Source organism: Strigops habroptila, chromosome 4 (assembly GCF_004027225.2).
Source record: "Strigops habroptila isolate Jane chromosome 4, bStrHab1.2.pri, whole genome shotgun sequence".
Lineage (NCBI taxonomy): Eukaryota > Metazoa > Chordata > Aves > Psittaciformes > Psittacidae > Strigops > Strigops habroptila.
This window is the reverse complement of record NC_046358.1, coordinates 52,376,828-52,399,787: the sequence shown is the minus strand read 5'-3', so window position 1 is coordinate 52,399,787 and position 22,960 is coordinate 52,376,828. Positions and strand designations below refer to the sequence as shown.

The 22,960-nt window shown below is 39.3% G+C and overlaps 1 protein-coding gene across 7 annotated transcripts in view; it reads right to left on the bottom strand.

The window, feature by feature from the left end:
- The window catches only part of PTPN5 (protein tyrosine phosphatase non-receptor type 5), an 83,213-nt gene that overhangs the window by 8,390 nt on the left and 51,863 nt on the right, over nucleotides 1-22,960 (bottom strand). For all 7 annotated transcript variants that reach the window (XM_030483419.1, XM_030483422.1, XM_030483423.1 and 4 more), the window contains 7 exons: nucleotides 20,363-20,601; nucleotides 16,852-17,041; nucleotides 13,687-13,771; nucleotides 9,303-9,382; nucleotides 8,668-8,805; nucleotides 5,342-5,452; nucleotides 962-1,122 (listed from right to left, as the gene is read on the bottom strand). In XM_030483419.1, the coding sequence (XP_030339279.1) occupies nucleotides 962-1,122; nucleotides 5,342-5,452; nucleotides 8,668-8,805; nucleotides 9,303-9,382; nucleotides 13,687-13,771; nucleotides 16,852-17,041; nucleotides 20,363-20,601 (1,004 nt within the window). The remainder of the gene's footprint in view (nucleotides 1-961; nucleotides 1,123-5,341; nucleotides 5,453-8,667; nucleotides 8,806-9,302; nucleotides 9,383-13,686; nucleotides 13,772-16,851; nucleotides 17,042-20,362; nucleotides 20,602-22,960) is intronic.

The window sequence follows — 22,960 nt, the reverse complement described above, 5'->3', positions numbered from 1 at the left end:
TCGTAGTTTTCAAGTAATCACATTTAACTTTTCCAAACACTTGCAAAACAGGACTTGCTTTTAGACCTCTGGAACTTCTCCAATTTTTTAAGAACTAGAATTCAGCTATACTAAACTTTAATGTTTCAGAGTGTGTGGACAAATTTTTTGAACACTCTTGGGTGAAAATCATCCAGTATAGCTGATTTAATAATGGTTAGCAGTCGTTTAACATGATCCCTAGTTAGCAGTGCAAAAGAATGTACAATCGTGTCTACAAGTGGTAAGCACATACTTCTTTCTGAAGACAGAAGTATCTACCTACATGCTTTTTTTCCTGCTCTATGATTGGTAATTACAATTTTATCATCAGGCTTCAAGTGACTACAAAGATTTGCTTCTTTTATCTAAAAAGTTTTCATCTTTGCCAGGGCCTTTTCACGGATACTTTAGTTTTACTATCAACTGCATACATTTCCTCTTGGTTGATTGGTACTTGCTGCAATTGGCTTTGCTGCTATTTCATTTGTTTTACGTATTAAACTTAAATTATTGTCTTCAGCCTAATAAAGGTTTTTTAAAATCAAAGAAGGAATCTACAAAATGGGGTTTTGAGGCTGAAAGTCTCATTTTTCTGCTTGCATGTGTCTTCCAACTCAATTTCACTCACAGCACGTTAATCTTTGGTAACCTGGCCCTTTTAGGATCATTAAAGGCATATATTACTAGTAAAGCAAATGAAACAAGACTGTTCTTACAGGTAACTGAGCCACCACCAGCTTATGTGTTCAGCTCAGGCTGTATCTGAATGCAACACTTGCTAATAGAAAATTACTGTCATTAAACTTTAGAAGTTCTAAGCATTTCACAGAAGCAGTTGGGCAAGATCTCCCATGTCTGACTGATGGCCAATATGACAGTATCTGCACTATGCCACTGTATGTGAAGAAGCCCTTAGAAGTCAGACACAATATTTATTTACCTGCAGTGAACAATCACTGGTGCATTATTCTCTTCTGCGCTCTGCATGGCCTCTTCCACTTCCAGTACTAGCTGTAACAAAGGAGGGGCTTGATCTGGTGTCTTCTGGTCTGGCCAAGATGTGTACCAGTAATGTTTCAAGTTTCTGACTTCTTCTCCTTTCTGCAATCCAGTTAAAATAAACAGCACAAAGTTTTAGAATAACTTCTAGTTGCAGATTGATACCAAAACCTGGCCTTCCCTTTAAGAATGAGATGACTAGGTCAATGCTTAATGGAACAGGAGATTCAAATGGCAAGCCACAAAATGCAGGAATCTGGATTTCAAGTATCATGTCTCCACTTCAGTAAACTGCCTTAAAAAATGTAATTCCTCCCCTCTTTTCCTCCCCTTCCCCACTGCCAAGTATTCTGCTCTTTTAGTGCCAAGAACTGTGTGCAAAACACTCCAGGCAGTCTGTTCTCTCTTGACAGATTCATTCAGCAAAGCCAGAGTTGTGCTTGTGACATAATTGCTTTCATAAAGTATTTGACAGACAAAGAGCCAGGAGCCATATCTCTGTCATAGATAGATAGATAGATAGGAGCTTATTTTTCTATCTCTTCTGATAGACAGACTCATATCAGTTTTCTGTCAATTCTACTCTTCTCTTAGACATGGTGAGAAATTCAGAGACACTATGGAAGGTGGGAATTGTATCTAGCTGCAGTCCAGGGCTTTTGAGAGACACGAATTCCAATTCTCTTTGTCTCAGCATGGCTATGAATATAGCAAATAAGCTGTTACCTTTTCTGAGTGCCAAGTAGTACTGTGTGCTTCTGATTTTGTGTGTTCAAAGTGACATCCTTCTGCCTGATTTCTAAAAGAGCCAAATAGTTAACACGGAGCTCAGGGAACTGGCCTTACCCTTTCAGCCATTACATCAGCCAGCTGGCATAGGGCTAAGCAAATGTCTTCAAAAGGTCTGGGAACAGAAGTGTTAGCTTCCACAACCTTCTCTTAAACACTTGGCTGGCTGAGTTTAAGAGGGGAGATAAAATGGAACAAATTTGGTTCTTTCTAAAGAACCAGATACAAAAATCTGGAAATAGTTTCTGTCATCTACACTTCTAAGCCCCTATGACAGCCACCAGATGTTAAAAGAGCTCTGTGGTTGTGCCACTTTCCATCCTTTTCTTTGGTCAACAAGGCTTTTGCATAGCTTCACAGTGAACTAGACTAGGGAAGTGATCTAGAAAAATCTATTTTCTTTCTCATACTAGATTAATTTTCAGATGGATTGATCAGTTGCCCCCTTTGGCTTACCACACAGTCACATACACGCTTGTATGGGCACATGGGAAACAGCTCAAGCATAGGAACAAGAGAGCCGGACAAGGGGAGGCTGGTCTTCATTGAACTGCTATTCCAGCTTATACTAGGTTTAAAGTGCTCACTGAAACACAGCTATAGGAACCTTAAGCTCAGTTTAAGTACAGTTTAAGAAGAGAGGCTTATTATCATAGCACAGAGCCTGGCCTTAGGTTATTTACCCTAGTGGGAAGATATTCTAGTTACAAGAGCATAACTAGTTGCCATGAATAGTATTTGAGCTCACTACTGATCTGCTATGAGTAAATCAGATCAACACTGCTCTGAAACATGAACATACACAGTTGCTTTTGAATGTGTGACACCGTGTGGGCCATTGGATTCTTAAGTTGTGAAAAATTATAATTAAAATGTTGGCAATAATACTGAGAGAAAAGTAAAACATAAGTCATCTGAAGAAAAACATTAATCGCTACACAAAGTCACTCATTTGACAGAAACAGAAAACAGACAAAGTTCTAATGATGAACTCTGCATTTCTTTAGTTTTGTCTATGCTGTTACCAGTTTCATGCTTCTGCTTAGAGAAGCCTGACTTCTGTGATTCTGTAGACTTCTGCTTTGACTTTAACAAAATATTCTCTATTGGTGTTTCCATGAGACTGAGAAGACTCTGGAACACCTAGGAGGAAGCAAGATTTAATTGGTGGTTTGAAGTCTACCATCACGTATGCTGTAGCTGAGGCTGTGTCCTGATTTTGGCTGTGATAGAGTTGATTTTCTTCCTAATAGCTGGTACAGAGCTGTGCTTTGGATTCAGTCTGAGAATAATGCTGATAACACACCAGTGTTTTAGTTGTTGCTAAGTAATGCTTACCCTAAATCAAAGACTTGCCAGTTTCCCATACTCTGCCAGCCAGGAGCTGCACAAGGAGTTGGGAGGGAGCACAGCTAGGACAGCTGACCCAAACCAGCCAAAGAGGTATTCCATACCATAAGAACGTTGTGCTCGGTATATAAACTGGGGGGAGTTGGCGGGAAGGGGCCGGGTCGCTGCTTGGGTTGGGCTGGGTATTGGTCAGCAGGTGGTGAGCAATTGTACTGTGCATTACTTGTTTGGGGTTTTTGTGTGTGTGCGTGTTATTCCTCTATTTCCTTTTATTATTATATTTTACTTTATTTCTACTGTTCTTATCTAAACCCATGGGTTTTTAAGCTTTTTCCCAATTCTCCTCCCCATCCCACCAGGGGTTGGCAGGGGTGAGGACTGAGCGAACAGCTGTGTGGTATTTAGTTGCCAGCTGGGGTTAAACCATGACAGGCTGAGATCATGAATCGGTGGCTAGACACTCCAGGTTCCTTTGAAAAAAAGAAAACAAGCCTTGTCCTATTGCCTCAGATTTTTCTAAATTCCTAAAGCTTGCCAAATCCTGCCCCCTATTCTGAGAGAAGTATGACAGTCCACCCTGTAACTTACGCAGTAATCGTATATTGCTGGTGGTGATACCATATATTTCTGACAGCTCATATCTAAGGGAAAACAAGAGTCAAGTTATGGCTTCTCTAGTTTTCACTACCAAGTCATTTGGGGGTGGGGGAAAAGAGACGTTACCCCACTAGTACTGAAAACAAACACATTGTTTAACTTAAAAACAAACTGGGATGAGCTGCAAGCCTGCAACACACTTGTAAATATTTTTTACTTCCTACTTGTTACGGAGCGTGATTTTCTCTTTGCTGCCTTTGCCAAAAGCACGAGCGACAGACTTTCCACACTCTCAATCCAGATATGGGATTTCATATGCTGGCTTTCTGCCTATTAACATATGGCTGAAGAGACTTGAAACTGGTTGGATAAAAGGAGAGTTTTTTCAGCTTGGAAATAAATTGTGGTGTTATACTGAGGTCAGGGGTAGATACAGCAGATGAAAGATGTATGAAATTTATGTAAATAGACTATTCTTATTAAAGAATGTAGCTTGAGATTCTAGAACCTAGAAATGAAAACAGCTGTAAAACAGGACTCTTACTTTAGACTAAGTAGCATTTAAGTACTTAGAAAATTAAACCTGTGTTTAAGCTTTCTATCCACAAGATGATAGAATGGTTTATGGTACGTAAAACTACACATACAGGTAGTTAGAAAGAGACTAATATTTAGAAATGTAAGCACGGAGAATGCTGTAGTGAAAGTGTTTTTCAAGGTCATCAACAGTTTTAGGGTGTTGAAGTGGGATGATCCCTTAAAGCATCTTCAAAGTCATGTCAGCCAAATCACTAGGAATAAATTAGCATGAGAGTTCAGTCATAGCGAACAGAAGTGGTGCTACTACACCACTAACAAGTGCCAAGCAGACCAGTAGTCGCACTGAGAGAAACTGAAGACAGGTAAGCAAAATTAAAATGCCTTTTACTCAGTTCTCAACTGTCCCACTTCTTGTTAGTGGCACAAGTCATCTTAGGTACAAAGAGGTGATGGGTATCCAGCAGTCTGACAGCATCCTAATAACAACCCTAAAAAGACAAGCACAATCTAATAATTTCCTAGGGGTCTCCCCATACTACAAAATGTCTAAGATGGCATGCAAGTAAAAGTTCCCTGTTAGTAATAAGTTTGCCTAAGCCCATGGCCTAAAGAATAAAAAAAGCCTTTGAATTCTACAGAACACCATCACAGAGTTTAGCAGATTATTCCACAAGTGCTGTGGTATGACTTACAAAGACTGGTAAGAAGCCATCTGTGAGCTAACATGCCACTCTAAATGGCCAGTGAATGCAGACGACACAGGCACAGAATGAGTCACTGATTCCTTCCACTGAGCAAACTCCATACTACTACAATTGGCCTGGTAGCTTTCAGATTGTTCATATCCAGTCTAAATCTCTGACTGCTTGTTTTACTGCACTCTTTGTATGTTGGTGAACTGGGCAAGGCTGTAATGACTTCAGTAAGGAAAAGTAGTACTTGTACAGCAGTACATGCACAGAAGATTTCTAAGCAACTCACCATGAACATCTCTATTTAAGGGTTTAGACAGCTAAACTACTGTAAGTACATTGGGATGATTTACCTTTAGGGTGATGAGCCTTAAACGGTAATCGTCTGCTTGTATGACTTTGTTAACCGTGATTTCTATTCCTTCGTAGGTGACCTGTTCCTCTGGCCAATATTCTGTACATTTCTGTGTGCAATATAAAATAAATCTAGTTAAGCAGATATCAAGGGAGGTTCATTTTTACTCCTCTGAAACTAGATGTAGCACATGCATAGATGACTATGAACAAACTTTGTTTCTATAATAAGTTTTTACTTTCTAAACAGAGACCATATTTTAGTTGATTTTTGCTGCATTCATAGTAGTCTGATTGCGTGATTAAAAATGCATAAATCAAGTAATGACAAACCAATGATTTAAATACACACATCCTTATTTATCTTTGTGCAACTGATGTGCATTTTGAAGATTCATTAGAAAGGCCAGTGGCAATGTGCTTGTGTTTTTAGATTAATCCTTTTCTTAATATAATAATGATTAGTATAATATACACTAGTTAATCAATATTTCTGTGGTGTGTGTATACTGATATGAAACAAAATACATCTTTTCTATTTTTTATAATGGGTCAATGCTCTCTAAGATGATAATTTGCATAGGTTTTTGTACAAAAGAACATGACTGCGGGTGCTTTGGGAATTAGATTATGTACCAAAATCCACTTCAAATGGACACTGAGAATCTTTCAAAGTTAAGGAACTGAAAGGAAGCAATAGCTGTGAGAGCTCTTAGACACTACATTTGATTTTGCCCTAAACCAGTCAGAGATGCAGCCAGCACAACCTGACAATTAGAGAAGCAGAAACTACAGTCCATTTGCAAATGTACACTGTGGTACTGATACACTAGAGATGAGTAGGTGAGAATTTGTAAGCACTCCTATCCTGGAAGGAAGGCTGACAGACTGTTTTTTTGTGTGCAGTTTCTCCTTAAACTAATCAATATGCAAAGGAAGAGGCAGGCACTTCAACACAGTGCACGAACTAGTTCATGGACAAGGAATGACATGAACAAGGCAGGGTCTGAGAAAAAGGCTCCCTTGTGATAATGGAAGAAGCAATCTCATTATCACAGGAGAATAAGAATCTGCTATTGGACAAACCCAGTTAAAGACAATGCTTTTAAGCTTCCTCTTTTACATAACTATATGCTACCTTGAAAGAAGCAAGTTGCTCTTCCCCACCAAAAATAATTCCACTTCAGGAGAAAGTGGAAACAGAAAAGTATCTTGCAAAGTTACTGAGTCAAAATTTTTGTGTGGGAGAACCAGTGTTGTTCTATCTACATAGTGCATCAGTTAATAACCCACTGGTAGTGTGGCCCACTGTGTCTCTGTAAAATTATTTATGCAGTTTGCGGTTTTTTTTATTCCTCTACTCTTAAACTGCAGAATCCATTGTCAAAATTTTCAAGAGCGCTAGCAGCTATCAATAGCACAGACGCTCCTCTGCTAAAGGAGTGGAGTAAGATTGCCCACTCATTTCTGTAGGCTGTCAGTTCAGATTAGATGTGACAGAGGGCTGAGATACAGAGCTTTTAATACGCACATTAGCAAAGTCCTTGCACTGACGAGGAACACAGAGCCTCTGTTACCAGCACCATTGCTGAACAAATGTTTTGGTTTTGAATCTATGTACTTCTAAGTCCTCTTATTCATATATGTGTTATAGAAGAAAGGAAACAAATATAGAAAACATTTACATGAAAGGACTTACCCTATATTTATGGCAGAGATTCCTGACACCATTTAATTTTTGACACAAAAAGGTATCAGAAAAGACTCAGCAGCTCTGTTACGATGCATAGGCTGATACAATGGGTGAAATTCAGATGTAAAAGGTTATTTTACATTCCTATTATTCAACCTTGCTACAAAGACTATAGTGGAAGAACTTACCAGCAGATATGTCATCCAGGACCAATATTTCCTCTGCATTACCTTCTTTAAACCTCAAAGTCTTTAAATGATTCTGGTACACTGTGTCACAACATTTTAACATCTTACTTGCCACAAACTGGCAACTGATCAACGAGCAAGTTATTACTTCAGTGCTGCCTCTCAGATAGTGGCAGACATGAGTTTAAAATCTTAGTGCAAACAAAACATTTATATCAGCAGCATGCTGTATTTTGCATCAGCAATGTCTTGACAGTATGTGTCCAATCAGCCAGTTGTAACAACGGACAATTTTTAACTTACAAATCACGATAATTCTGTGTCTGTCTTGTTCATGTCTTTTTTCGACTAAAGCTTAAGATTAAATGTATTTACTTCACAACTGGGGAAAGCTAAAGGTTTACGCACATGCATAATTATGGGCACTAAGCTTCCAGCTAACAGTTAAGCCATTATAATTCTGCGTGTATGATGGAGGTATGCCCCTATTCTTGGGCTTTTAAGTGTCTAAAGCCTCTTCCCCAAAGGAAACTCTCTCACCCAAATTACTAATGGGTTCTCCAGGAAAAGCTTTGACAAATGCTGCTGCTGCAGCTTAAGAAACACCATCTGGATCTCTCCAGTACACCTTGCTGCCAGCGGGAAGGGGGATGCAGAGCCAACACATGCCTAGATCACTTTCTCACATCCTACACTGCCAATAAAAGCAGATGTAAGCTCAGCTACCTGTCTGTGAACTGAAGCCCAGGCACATGGCTCTTGCAACTCTGCTATGGGGCAAATAATTCAGCAGGTAAGTAATGAACAGCTGGAGGGTAACAGTATTTTAAACTGCAAACAAGGATCATGTTAGGTGGATTAGCAGAAACACCATAACAGTTTACATTCAGGAAGTAGGTGGTGAATAGACATTGTCAGCATCTCAATTTCAATATTTCAAAAGCATTTTCTAGACACATTCAGAAAAAGGTCCTCCATACCCAAGTCAGCTCTAGTTGTTGATTATTGTAACTAACATCTTTCACAAGCCAGGGACAGCCTCACTGAAATGTGGATATAGACACTGAATCACAGTAATGCAAGATAAAGCTGCACCAACTCTGTTGATTAAAGATATTCAACCTTAGTAGTTATGGGGTACTATTGTTTTTGATTCCTTTACAGAGAACTTGAAAGAGTGTCTGCAAATAGAGCTGGGTTTGGAGAGGTTTTAGGACAGCTGGGAGAATTAAAATGGCAAAACCAACAGCAGGCTAAGTCAGACAACAAAACAAGACTTAAACTGAACTGGAAGAGAAGCCCATGTCGTCTCTGGTCCTGAAGAATTTAATCTGGCTCTGATTGCTCAGGCCACTGAACTAACTTCTGATTGCTGTCTTGCATCTATGCCGAAAATACCTGCTAGAGTACAGATAAAAATAGACACTATATGTAACACCATTACCTCATTCATCTCTTCTATATTGGTAATCATGACAATGATGGGGGAACGCTCCTGCCACACCATTCTCCAGAAATCACTGACAGTATTAACTATCGGTCCCTGAGTAGCAATATATACCTTTTCCTCTCCTCCATAGCCCTGCCAACAAAACAACAAGAGATCAATTTTAACAGGCATGTCCACCACAGCCATGATGGTTCAGTCTTTAAACAGAGAGCTACCACTGGGTGAAATGGTGACTTCATGGCATCAGTTCTTCCCCTCTCTATATCTCTCCTGCACATGTGTACATGGAGCAAAGGCACAAGATGGACTCACGTAATTCCAGCAATGAGTGCCCAACAACCTTGAGGTGACTCTGGCTAGGTCAAGAGCCTTATTCAGACTTATTATCCAGTGCCTTGGTCAGGCCAGCTGACAAGCAATTTGCATCAAGAAGTGCAGAAATGTGGTTTTGTCTGGTCTGAACCTGTACAGTTGCACCTTGAGATTTGGTTTTCAGTTAATGTAAGCAGGAGAGCAGAGCAATCAGTTCAGCTAGGATGCCTTTAAAAGCCAGTGGATGTTGCAATTCTGTTAATATAAACAGTGGCTGATAGAGGCTAGGCAGACACAATAGACTACTGAGCTCTTACCCTGATGTAGTTAGCATTGATGTAAGAGCTGAGGGGGTCATCCTGATCAGCTGAGGTAAGGCACACTCTGCTGTGAGGATCTGAAAGGGGTAAAGAGATAAGCAATAATTCATCAGTTGCTCAGGAGACAAAGAGACTCAAAAGATTATTTTGTACAGCGAAACATCTACATGCATTCACGGCCATCAGAACAGATGCGAGTGGCCTTGGAAAGTCCCCATGTTAAAACCTTACCATAAAAAAAAGGGGAAAGGATAGTTGGGGTAATTTGGCTGCTTCTGGTAGTTTTATCTACTCTCTGAAGCCTGCTTAATTGTTCCTGTTGCAAAGTCAGTGTCCCAGAGTGACTCTGGAAAAGCAATTTTCTGCTCCAGGAAATTATTTCTCAATTTGTTAGGTCAACAGACTCATTCTGGCTTGTAAGACATTAGAATATAGTTTGTGAAATGGCAACAAACAACTTTTCTCCCAAACCATAAACACACATTTCTTGCACACAGGCAGGCCAAATGACAATAACTCTTTCCCTGTTTCATCTTTTAGTGAACTAAACTCCAAGATGTGCTATTAATAAATGTTAATGGTTAAAGAGAAATTAAAGAACATTAACAGTCTCTTGTACTTTGCATAAGTCTCTTCAGTACTTCAGTTTCCCACATTGGGGCTGTTTATGAAGCATTATTCTTGTTTGAATAAGACAACAAATGAAAACATTATTCCACCTGTGAAGTTCAGTCCAATTCCCACTGAAGTCAATGGGAGCTGTTCCACCGATTTTAATCGAGCTGACACAGGCCCATGTTCATCCACTTTCATCACTACTACACAGTTTGTTATCATCAACAAGAAACATTCTCCTGACGGAGGCCTCAGCAAACAGCAACAGTGTATATCACCAGAATATTAAAAACAAATCACAGATGACTTCTTCGTAAAAAATATCCAGATTGCTTATAAACCAGAACAAAACAAAAAATATGCAAAAAATTGCGCTTTAGCCAGTATCACACTAACGTCTAAGCACACAGTAATTTCTACAGCACTACAAAGACAGACTCAGCATGAAACGCTGTCCTAAGAGCAGATTCATGTTATCTATTATGTGATAATATAATCGCAATCTGCAAAGCAAAAATATTAACAAAGATACTGTTTTATAGTACAGAAGTACTGAAACCAGCAAGTTCCTCTCTAATACAGTTCTCTCCCGCTCAACTTTGCTCACACCTCTAGTACTGGAGAGACGGTGAGACAAGAGATAAAATCTGCTTTTTTATCAGTGATTCCGATAGCCTGCAACATGTCACACCATTAAAAAGATGAATGATATTGGTTGCCAGATGTTTATTCAAATGTCACTGGACAGGGTAGTTAGACACCTTGCATGAAGCCCCTTTGCCTGGGTTTTATGCAGTCATCCATGGGGTCTGCTGAAGTTTGTGTAACAATTCCATGATTTTGTCCTACTAATAATTGAAATAATCCTACTTTGTCCATCTCACAATGGCTCTTTAGGGAGAAATAAAACAGAAAAGAACTCTATCAATGGGTGCCACAGACTTTTAAGCACTGTGAGACTTTTAAGATGACTTTTTAGGCTTCTTTTAGTATTCTTCAACTGCATTAGAATTTAAGTTACCTTTCACTGTGGACTGTTTTATTGCTGTATCCACAAATATTGAAACATTATTCAGAATATGCTTTTATTTTAAATTATAATACTTGGCAAGTGATTTTTCTTTTAATGTAGTATTTACATTTGTTGTGGTAGCGCGTTAGTGAACAGTTTCAATCTTATTTCATGTAAGAGAGGCCTATTAACACACTGTCAATACAAGAATGTACGCTGTTTGGCAGAAAGTGTAGCTGAAGCTGAATTGCATCTCTTAGAAATATATACACAGGAATAACTCCTCCTTTTTAAAAAAAAAAGTCATAAGACTTTTAATGTAAGAGTTTGCAGTATGAATTTCAAATTTTCAGTAAAGAGGCATTTAAGCAAAACCAGATCCTAGTCTTATTGAAAACATTTATCCTAGAACAAAACCAGTGCACAGGCCAGGTCCAAGATGACACCACACCTTTAAAAAAACCAGCAGCAGTCTGTATCATTAAGAAACCAAATGATATATCAGCTACTTTTTCTACAGCCTCTTCGATGGCCATTTTGTGTTTATACTATGTCTGACACTTAAGAGGAACTCAGTAGACTTAACTGAAATGTTTTGTATAACTTAAAATGGTATAGAAGCAACAGAGCTATGTAGAAATCTAAAAAGCTTGTCTAGACATCACTCTTCCGAAAAGGATTCTATGAGATTGATATACAACATTATAGTAAGTTCTTGCCACCTCTAGAATTCTGTAACAAGAACTTTCTTTTCTATATATTAAAAAAGTGCCTGTATCTTAGAGAAAAAACATCATTTTCCAGAAAATGCCATAGGACTCATCCCCAGAAGAGAACTACCTACAAACAAACAAATTTGTAGTTATGAAATATCCCAATCAACTTCTTTAGCTTGGCATCTTCCCAGAAACACCCTTCTCCCATCAAAAAGCCACCTTCTAAGCCATTTTACTACTAACAGCAAAATTGTAGTAAATTCTTCTTGCAGATTCTCCAAAAGAAATACAAATAGGATGAATTATAGACTATTATCATGTCTCTTACTACAATCAACTCTAGGGTTGCAAGTAACTGATTATCATATTACCATGACTCCTTACCTTTTAACGATAACTGTCTAGTTTGCTTCTGGTGATACAGCTGTAAGGGAATTTTACTTACTTTTCAAATTCCAATTTTGGGTTTGATTCTAGTTTGATAATCAAGCTTTTGCTGTTCCCTATGATAACGAGTCGTCTGAGTCTGCTGTACTGCAACTTGTTCAGCAGTTCCTGTCATTACTGCTTTCTAAAGCTGGAACCTGGAGGAATGCTAGGTAGACAGATACTCAAGGTAGCATAGGCTATGTTTGGTCAACTCAGAAGCAGAAGTCAGTGGATGATCAAAGCCTGAAAAGCAGCAGAGTCACCCTCATCTTGCCTCCAGATCAAGTGAGATTGGAATAAGGTTATTAACCCTTGGAGGCATGGTAGGGTAGAAACTAGTTTTCTGGAGAGGTCAATGTGACAAACCAATGGCTGCTAGCAGATACCCATATGACTGAGATGAAGTTTGTGGCAAATAATAAATCAATTAAGTGATGATTCTTAAAAATATATGATGGCGGTCCCTATGGCATGGACCAATTCAAATCTGTTTGCAGCTCTGGAACAGGGTGTTCAAAACAGTAGAAATTCTCATTTTCAGTTTAAACATCCAATACAAGGTGTTTAAAATGGATCCAGTTCTAAAAGGACACATCAGATACCAAATTCAGAACATACAGATCACTTTAAAACCTAGCTGTTTGGGCATGTGAAATCACTAGACACTTTTACAATCTTCTATTACAGCAAAACCAGTGAATTAATACTTGAATGATTCACCTCAGTCATTAGCACAGCAATAGTGAAATGCATTTGAATGTTTTTGCACTTCTGGTCTAAAGTGGAGTACAAAGTCATCAGAAGAGTTGTGCACATTGGATCACTGTCTGCAACTGCCACAGTTGTAAGTCTAGATTAATAAACCTCTTCTGGAACCACTTCCAACCTGGCTTTATTGACTGAAATGATGGGTATAGCTGAGGACATTTTTTACTTCTCTGCACTTATCTTTGCTAACCTGACACTGAACCTTATGGGCTTTGCAAATATAGAGCTAAAAGCATGACATCTAATTAAAGTTACTTTGAAAAGTGATACAAGTATGACAGAGGGGAAATGATAACACTTGTAAAAATTTGTACCAAAATGTGTCTCAAAACTCTTGCTCTTGGCTACAAATAAAAACAGTGTAGGAGAAAAGAAAGAGATTTTGATTTTCTGTATCATCTTAATGCCATCAGACCATAGTTTCCCAATATTCTCAGACTGCATTTGAGGCATGATTTCAAGAATAACATCAGTCAAGAAAATAACATCGCTAGAATTTAGTCCTTCTAATGGAGTTTAATCAAAGAAACCACTAATTAACATCTGAATAAACACACTGAGTTCTTGGGTAGAATTTTTAAGCAGCATCAAATGATGCAATTCTAATGATTTAAAACTTAAGTGCTGCTGCTGTTCGGTGAATCTTAGGCTCTTCGTGCTCTGCACCTCTTTTGAAACTTGATTTTTGCTTTGAAGCCATGTTGCTGCTTCATAAATATGGCCTTTGGACAATACATCTTAGTGACAGCGCATTTCATGCATTCTGAAAAGGAAAGTCCAAGGCCCTTCACCATGTGGAATAAACCATCCTGCATCAGTGACTTAAAAAGCAGAAACTTACTTGGAAGAATTGTTTTGTAGCGATTCTTACGCACTAAGCCTGGAATATCATATTCCTTTGGATCAACAAAGTTCATTGGAATTTCCTGTTTAAAAAAGAAACAAAACCACAAAACACAATAGGTAGTATTATTAGATTCACAAGAGGAATAAAAAAACCCCACGCCCATTACGTCCCGCCTGTGATGGAGGCAAAGTGATGAAGTCAACTGACATATGGTACAATACTTACAGCAATTTACCACCAAAACATGATTGATGTTTCCTTGTACTATCACTGGCTTTCTTTTCTGAAATCCTTAAAATGAAAATGCTCAGGGTGACTAATTCATTGAGTAATACGTTCAACAGCGTTATGCTAGTTCCTAGTATTACTAGGACTGTATTGCAAGTGTAGGCACAGAACTAAGCAAAAGGTGGTACGTAAGATACTCTGCTCCAAAAGTGATGGACCTCAGACACTATCCTTTCTGACTCACACTCCTCCTTCCTCTCTGAGGGTGGAAGGAAGTAATTTTCTAGTGACTTTCATCAGCAACAAATTATGACACACATTATGACAGGTTGGTGTACTGACCTGACTCTGTGGAGCTGAGGGAACATCACTCTTTTTGTTCAGCACACTTTAAAGCTCCATGGGCAAGGACATCAAACAGGTGCTCAGGGATTACCTGCTCTCTACACTGCTGATGCAAAGAATGCACAAAAATGGAGAGGATTCTTATTCTCCATTACTCATCTCCTGAAAGAAAGTGGCCAATGCCAGCAAGGAACAAACAGGAACATCCCACCAATTGGAGTCAGTAGGCATGTGATGAGACAGGATGTGTTATCCAGCCTCAGCAGAGAAAAGGTTCATGGGAGCAGAGCTGGTCATCCCATCTGCTGCACACTGGATTTGAGTGGCCAGTACCAGAAATACTGGTAACAGGAGTCAGGGTTGAGTAAAACAAGCCTCACTCTGGGAAGAAATTAACATGCGCAGAGCTATGAACCATACTAAATTCTGGAGCTTCAGAATACCGACTATCTGCATTCTGCCTCTTACATAGCACTAAATGGGCTTAACCAGAGGTAATTAATGATAAAAACGTTTTGTTGAAGAAGTTTCCTATCCATTTGGAGAACTGCATGGGAATGAAACATTAATGTTTTCCTCAATTACTTGGTATTTAGACACCCAAAACTCTTCTTGAGCCAAGCTCCGCAGTCTGTTTTGGGGACTTAGTCAATTACTGCTCAAGCAAATTCTTGGTGAAATCAACAGCAGGTCTGTCTGAGCAAAAACTCTAAATTTTGAAAGAATTTCAGGGCTTAGCCATGCAAGTGATGTTCCCTCTGACTTTTCTTGCAAAATGAAACACAGCTGCTTGCTTCATCATGGATCTGGACTTTGAAAACCAAGTAGGTTAGACAGAAGGAAAATATATGATGCAGAGCTAGCTGGTGATAACTGTTTTGTAAAATAATAACTGGTTTACAATTTTTAATTACAGAAATGACATTTTGATTACACAGCATTTTTATCTATGCTTTTTCAGTTTTCATTAAAGAATGGAAATGCCTTGGGATAGTTTGGCTGTTGAATGATTTTCTAAATGCCAGGAAAACTAATTCAAAAACCTTTTAGAGAAATGAAGCATATTTTTTTCCTACTTCTGACATTATTTTCTTTGCTTGAAAGAAAGCTACACTGCACCTCAGAGACTGATGAAACTGTATGTCAACTTGTTCAGCAGACAGTTCAGACACTCAGCAAGTAAACGTTTCCTTCCCACAACAGCAATATATGCTTGACTTTAAAAGAATCAGGGTATGCCTATACAAAAGCTGCCTTCTTTTCCAACTTGTACAGCACTAAGTGAATTAAGGACCATAGATATCTGGCAACCTGTTTTGAAACAGAAGTCCAGACTATCTCATCTCCCCCTGTGCTTGTAAAGTGGAAAAACCAAACAACAGCCCTGAAATTGCACAAGAAGGGATGACAGCAAGTGATAATCAAAGTGTTACTCCTACCCTTTCAGGCCCATTCAGGTCATAAAGAGGACAGGCTGAAAGGGCTGTTGCGTTGCAAAACATCATCTTCCTCCTGTTCTGCTGAGATTGCATGCTTAAGAGAGTATTTGTCTTGGCAGCATTAACTTTTTCAACTGCCCTGAAATACTCCAGAATGCAAAACTGTACCCTGGTTACCTCCTATCTTGTGCACAAACTTACAGTCCTGCCTAGTAGGCATCATACTTATAGCCACTGCAGCCTTTTGCATGTTGGGGTTTTTTTGTTGTTTGTTTGGGGTTTTTTGTTTGGTTGTTGTTGGTTTTTTTGCCAGATATAACATATATGACAATGCCTATCAGGGACACTCAGGCACTTAGGGAAGAGACTCAGATAATGCAAATATCTGAAAAGCCAGTGTACTCACTACATTGAAATGTATCTGGCCTTTATCCTAAGCTACTTAGAAATCCAATTTTCAACTGCTTGCTTCATCTGCATATGTATATTTTTTTCCAAAATTAGTTGAATAATTCTCCCAAAACAACAGTGGATATAGTGAGCCAAGGAAACATACTTCAGAACCCTGAAAGCAACTGATAGTGCAGCTTACAATTAGTAAATACTTTTTGTCCAGAAGAAAACCCAGCAAGACATACTTTCTACAGCTTCTGCTGAGTGACATAGCCATCCTGTGCTTTGGTCAATTGGAGAACATTCAAGCTTGGAAAGTAGGCCCATGCCAAGCATTCAACAGCAAAGAGCATGCACTTGGACCGATTTCACTCCTAGGGCAACTCCAGACACATATCCAGAAGTTATGCCTACAGAAAACTTGGGTTTTCTTCTTTAGTCTAATGAAAAAGTTCGGGTTTGTTTTTGTTAAAAAGTGGCATGCTGACAGAAAAAAGAAACTCGTGGAAACAGAGCTTTTTTCTGGTTACCAGAACCAATTCTCTAGCTTTCAAGTGACAGTATCACTGAAAGCTTTCAGACATTGCCATTTCAGGAGATGACAAATTTGGGAATTGCATTAAATGCTTCACTGACGGAAGTGGAGTTTGTACGAACTAATTAGAGATTTGCAGAAAATAATAGCAATGTTCATAGAAGAGAAACGATATCCAATTTTTCTGATGCTCCTAGAAGAGAGAGGTCAAACACTCACAAAGAACTCTGCCTGGAGTATGAAAGGATCCAATGCTTTCTTGTGCAGTTCCTCTTCAGTAAGGATGTTTGATGCCGTCTGAAGGTATTCTTGGGCCGACTGTTCCCGTGGTGACATGACATAGCCAAAACCTTGCTCAGAACAGCCAGGGGTACACATATCCAGTGTGAGTGAAACATTTGAACCTCTCCTGCAAAACAGCGATTGAAGTTTGCTTACAACAGAACAGACTGACCCACCATGGTCAGCAATGGACACAGTCCCAATGACAGATAAACACCAGCTTTAGAAAAGCACCCAGCTCATTCTGCTGTGTACAGTTGGGTCACTAAGCATGAAAAAATGGGTGATGCTTCTTGAATAGAGAAGACCAGAAGCTGATTTTGTATACTAGAATATGAAGGCCAACACTTTCAAAGTACTGCCTGTAGTGAGGTAACTGTCTACTTTGTCACCTAAATAGAAGAAATTCACTTGTCAAAGGTGCTGAGCAGGCAACTGCAGGAAAGTTTTCATACTTCTGCCAATCACATCATGCTTTTGGATGCCTTAATATGGACTTACATTTTAGACACCATAGGTAAAAATCTTGGTCTTATCAGGCCAGACCCTACTGAATAACCATTTTTAAGTAGCACAAACATCAGTGGGATAAGATCTTGGGATAAACATTACCAGTTCAACATTAATAAAGACATGAGAAGCCAATCACTACAGTTCATTTTTCTGCCTGAAAAACTTGCTTTCCACAACAGTACATCCTGGGAAGGATAAAATGAAGGTCTCAATATTTTAACAGTTACATTATAAACACCAATGATGTTGAGCATAGAATTTTTAGTGGCTTTACTGTAAGTTAGCCACACATCAAAACATAAAATTCAAAATGCCTGCACTGTTTACCGAATGCAGTTTTAAAGCATTTGTGAGCTTTTGTCAATCTTGTACCACAGACATAAGTAAGAGTCAAATGCCAAATACCTTTAAGATAACGATAAAAGCACACAACATGATGATTGCTAGGTGTAATATTCTATGCATCCACACAGTAAATCTATTTTTGATGACTCTGAACCAGCAAAGTCTAGTTGGGAGGTGTTTGCAGAAGCTGTTGAAAAACCAAGTAAACACGCAGGCATGACCAGCTCACAGAGAAGACAGTAGAAGTTGTCACTGGGATCACAGCCCTTTTCTGGATTCAGGATTTTTTCCAAAACAACGTGCAGCGAGCTTTCTGCTATTATTCACAGTTGTGGGGAAGTGATTTTGCATAAAACATGATCACTAGTGGTAGACACTGCATCTTTAGTGACACCTTTCAAGGGACTTTGACCCCGTGTGCTGTTGAATAGCTCCTACATTCCTCCCCAAGAACAGTTACATTTGATAACAAATGCTTTTGGTTCTTTTAAGGTAGAAGAGGCTACATACTTAACAGTATTAATAGTTCTTCAGCATGAGGAAATGAGATTGTTTCTTTGTAAGAATTGCTGTTTGAATGCTTCTAATGGCATAGGTGGTTAAAGAGTGAGGGGGAAGCAAGATGGAGAGGAAGAATGGATGCAAAAGAGGGATAGGTAGACAATTCAATACAATATCAAGCAAAGGAAAAATGACCAATATGTGGTGTAAATGAAATCTGTCAGAGCACAGCCCAAACCTAAAATGACGTCCGGCTTCCCAAGCACACATGTATGTTGAAAACAAATTTATTTTACATCCTAAGTGTACACGTTCTACTAAGTGTGAAAACGTCAAGCAATTGCTTTCTCTTTCTTTCCCACCCCCATCTCTATTTCTTTGACAGTTTTTTTAATTGTAATTCATTGGAAGCCAACTGTATACTGGGCTGCACCAAAAGAAGCGAGACCAGCAGGTCAAACACTTGGGAATACTGTGTCCAGTCCTGGTGTCTTCAACATAAGAAGGACATGGAGGTGTTGGAGCAACTCCAGAGGAGGGCCACAAGCATGATCAGGGGGCTGGAGCACCTCCTATAGGAAAACAGGCTCAGAAGTTGGGGCTGTACAACCTGGAGAAAAAGTGGCTCCATGGAGACCTCACAGCCTTCCAGTAGCTGGAGGGGCCCTACAAGGATGGTGGAGAGGGACTCTTCTTCAGGGACTGCAGCAATAGGACAAGAGGTAATGGGTTCAAACTTAAACAGGGCAAGTTCAGGTTAGATATAAGGAAGTTCTTTACAGTGAGGGTGGTGAGGCACTGGAACAGGTTGCCCAAAGAGGTGGTAAATGCTCCATCCCTGGCAGTGTTCAAGGCCAGGCTGGACAGAGCCTTGGGCAACATGGTCTAGTGTGAGGCATCCCTGTCCGTGGCAGGGGGGTTGGAACTAGATGATCTTAAGGTCCTTTCCAACCCAAACCATTCTATGATTACTTGAACCAACTGATACTCCCCAACTGATTCTCCCCAACTTTCTCGAAATAGTGATTATCTTTCCTACAGGCTAGCAGTCACCTGAGAAGAAATGTCAGCAAATGAGAGAGATGCAATGAAATCAGGGATAGTGAAAAGCACAAATGACTGATGCATTTCAAGCCCAATTTGCTCATAATAAGAAACAATGGCAAAACTCACTGACAGCAGCAGGTTCAGGGACAAGCCACAGAGGTTACCACCTCTGTGCAAAATAGAAGCCTCTTCTGATACATTCCCTTTTTACTGTGTCATGTGGAGCTTTGGAAACTCAGAATCATACATTTAAAAATCTAAGTTCTGCACTTTAAGTTACGATATGAGAATTAACTATGGTTAGCACTCCAATTTAGCTTGAAAATCGAAAGAAGGGTGATACTTTGCCATGCTGGGCCCTTCAGTAACCTCATTCTTATTCATAAGACCATCACCTTTGTAGAATTTCTTCACAGGATTTCTATGATCAAGATCTTTGTTCTATTTCACTAAGACAACTGAAAGAACACAAATCAGAAAAATATCTTCCTTTTATCATCTTAAAACTGCCTTTTCTCATCTATGAAGCTCTTAGAGAAGCTCCTTTGCTCTGATGGTTCAAGCAGTGAACACTAGCTCACCCCAAAGTTTCACGACTGTGTTAATTTCAAAGGAATTAATTTACTTTTGGACTAACCCATTTATATAAGAATTATTGAAGATTACCACTTGTCTTATGGTTTGCTTTTGGAGAAAGGACTGATCCTTCAGCATGAGTGACAGAAAAAAAAAAACCAAACAAACAAGATCCACCTCTTTCAGAATTACAAGCTTTCAGAGTCCCATAGCAGATTTCATGCTGTGCAGTTGCCATCTTTAGGAATGGCAAGAGACTGATCAAACACAACTGGATTTTCAAAGGACAGCTATCTAGAAACTGGAATTTTGGCTAATATGTTTATATTTATGAGTGGACTGAAAACACAACAAGAAATAAAGGCAAAAACATTCGGAAGGCAATAAAGTTTCCTACTAGGCACAGAACTCCTACATCCACAAAATCTGGGACCAGACTTTCTCCTATTAGTCACATCTACCCTACCTTTCTTGCAAGCCCACGGATTTAACAGTTAGAGTAGCTGGATCTGTCTCCGCTTTAATGTCCATTACGCAGTCAAAGACCGGAGTCTCTGGTACAGGATCCAAATCTAGGAAGTCATCCTCATTTTTATCCTCAGTCCATTCTGAGTATGTGAATGAAGGCTGCCGACTCACAGACTGGCGTCTGTCCTCTTGTAGTGGAAAAGCAGGGTCTGGACGGGCTCTGAGTAGATGCCAAAACTGGAGGAAACAAACATTTGAAAAAGCTTTTGGTTTGTTGCCAGCCCTTCCACACAGCCTAGAGGATGGGTCTTTAGGGCAGCATCCCAGCTCACTGTCATATATTAGAACTGGAGAGTACTGAAGAGGACAGGAACGTTCCATGCTAAATAGCTTTGTGGTGCATGTTACAAGGATTCACATCTACCCATTCAAACGTGCTTTCAGCCACAGAGGTTTCCACAGAGCTGTCCAGGCTTAACTTGTGGATACAGGGGAAGCAGAATGTGCTTGTGACCATCACATGCAAGTCAATGTGATATTCCTGTCCTTTTGTTCAGTTTCTTACCATTCCTAAGCTTGTTTACAAAATAACATTCTACTATACTACTTTACAAATCATAGAACCTCTCCTGACTTAGTTGTTTTTCAATCTAAAATTTAGATATAGCTGGGTTAAATAAATACAATTTTCCTGAAATGCGTATCTTTGATAATTTGCCACTGCACCCTGAATTAATGCATAAATCAATCATTTTGTTTTTTAAGAGGCCTTGATTTGGATATCCTGGTTCTGAGGCTCAGAATGCCCATATCAGTTTTTGGCCAGTGACACAGACCATTTTGTAACCTAATTATCTGATTTAAACATGGTGTAGACATTAAATAATCAATCCTGTGAAGTCCTAGGACATAAATGTAATATTAAAATCTATAAGTTGAAATGTCATGAATCTAAAAAATGACTGCATCACATTGGTTTGCATGGATACTGGGCAGACAAGCTGATTTGGAGATTATATCAGTAAACTGTTTAATCCTCCACACAGACCTCACTTAAAAATTTCAAGCCTACCTCTGAATTGCAGGATCCAGAACCCTAGGCCAACTTCATTGCTCTAGCATTGAATTAGGAGCAATATTGAACAGGTTAAACGGTATATGAACTATCTTGTATTGTCATGCATCCTTTTGAGACTAGGAACAGGTCTTTTTTTCCTCCCCAAAGTAAAGCGTCTTCTGTCCTTTTCATATCTGGCTTGAAACAGGCAGCTGAATTTGGAAAACATGCCATTTAAAAGAGGCCAAATTTCTCTTCCTAGACTACTAAAGCACATTAGCTTGTATAGGATTTTACACAACTTTTCTTGTGCCTGTGCATCTTTATGTACTCTCATTTCTCTGGACCTAAAGAACGAAAGGAAGTGAGGTAGGCTTTAATCTCTGTCCACAGTCAGCTTTAGCGAGTTTTAGACTCTCACAAAGCAGCAGTTCTCATTTCACAGTTACTTCAAACAAAATGGGTTTTTTTGTTTGTTTCAGTTAATCAGAGTACACAGTAATTACAAAAGCAAACAGGAACATGATTATTAGACTTTTATTTTACACAAATTTGGGGCCAAGTCTGAACTGAGTCTTGTCCTACATGCCTAGCCTGTTGGATGACAAGCTAGAAGCTTGAAGGTCTGATTCCATTTTCATTTCCCAAGATGGCTTCTAGAGCTTGACAGTCCCACAGTACTAGCCATGGTTCTCTCAAATACTGCAAGGCTGTAATAGCTGAGCAGTTCACAGTGAAACATATCCACTCAACTACATTGTACTGCTGGAGAGTCCTGTTGTTACTGAAATGAACACTTGTGCTGAGGGCCAAGGGTAAGGTCTAGGTACCAAATATCACAGATTCTAGAGCTGGTGACTTAACATACTGTAAATCCAAAGGAACAAAAAGTTCACCCTAAAAACAAAGCAGTTTTTCTTTAGGTGGGAAGAAGTGTGTGGTAAATAAGGAGCTGCCTAAGACATGGGAAGAAATTAAGTTATACTTACAAGTATAGGGGTTAAACTAAATAATGGAAAAATAGTCAGCTCTGAAAATCTAGTTCAGGAAGACTAGACAGCTCAATGCTGGTTCTCTGCAGCTGCCTGGGTCTTGACACACCATTACATGAGACAAAAACCAGACAACACTACTACTATAAGCCTCAAGCACTCTATCAGCCTTTTATTTTCACTGCAATTGCTAACCTAGCCTCCCAATGCATTCTGGAACCTGGGTATTCTCAGCCAAGTGCTTCAAATATCAGCTGAGGTCTGCTCTCCTGAAAAATTTGCTCTACATGTGTTAGAGTTGCAAACTCCCCAATACAAGAATGAGCTGGACTTTAGCATGCGCACAGACCAGACAGGGCTCTGTTCTCTTGGTATCACTTCTAAGAATCCACTTGATCACCATTTCTCAGCCTTCTTACATGGACCAACACTTATTGCTCTACATTAAAGCAACAAAGCACCTGTATAAACAGGCACGTTTTCCCCTTCCCCTAGGAACTCCCAAAGCATTACTTTTAGTACCACAGTTGCTGAATAAAAAACAATG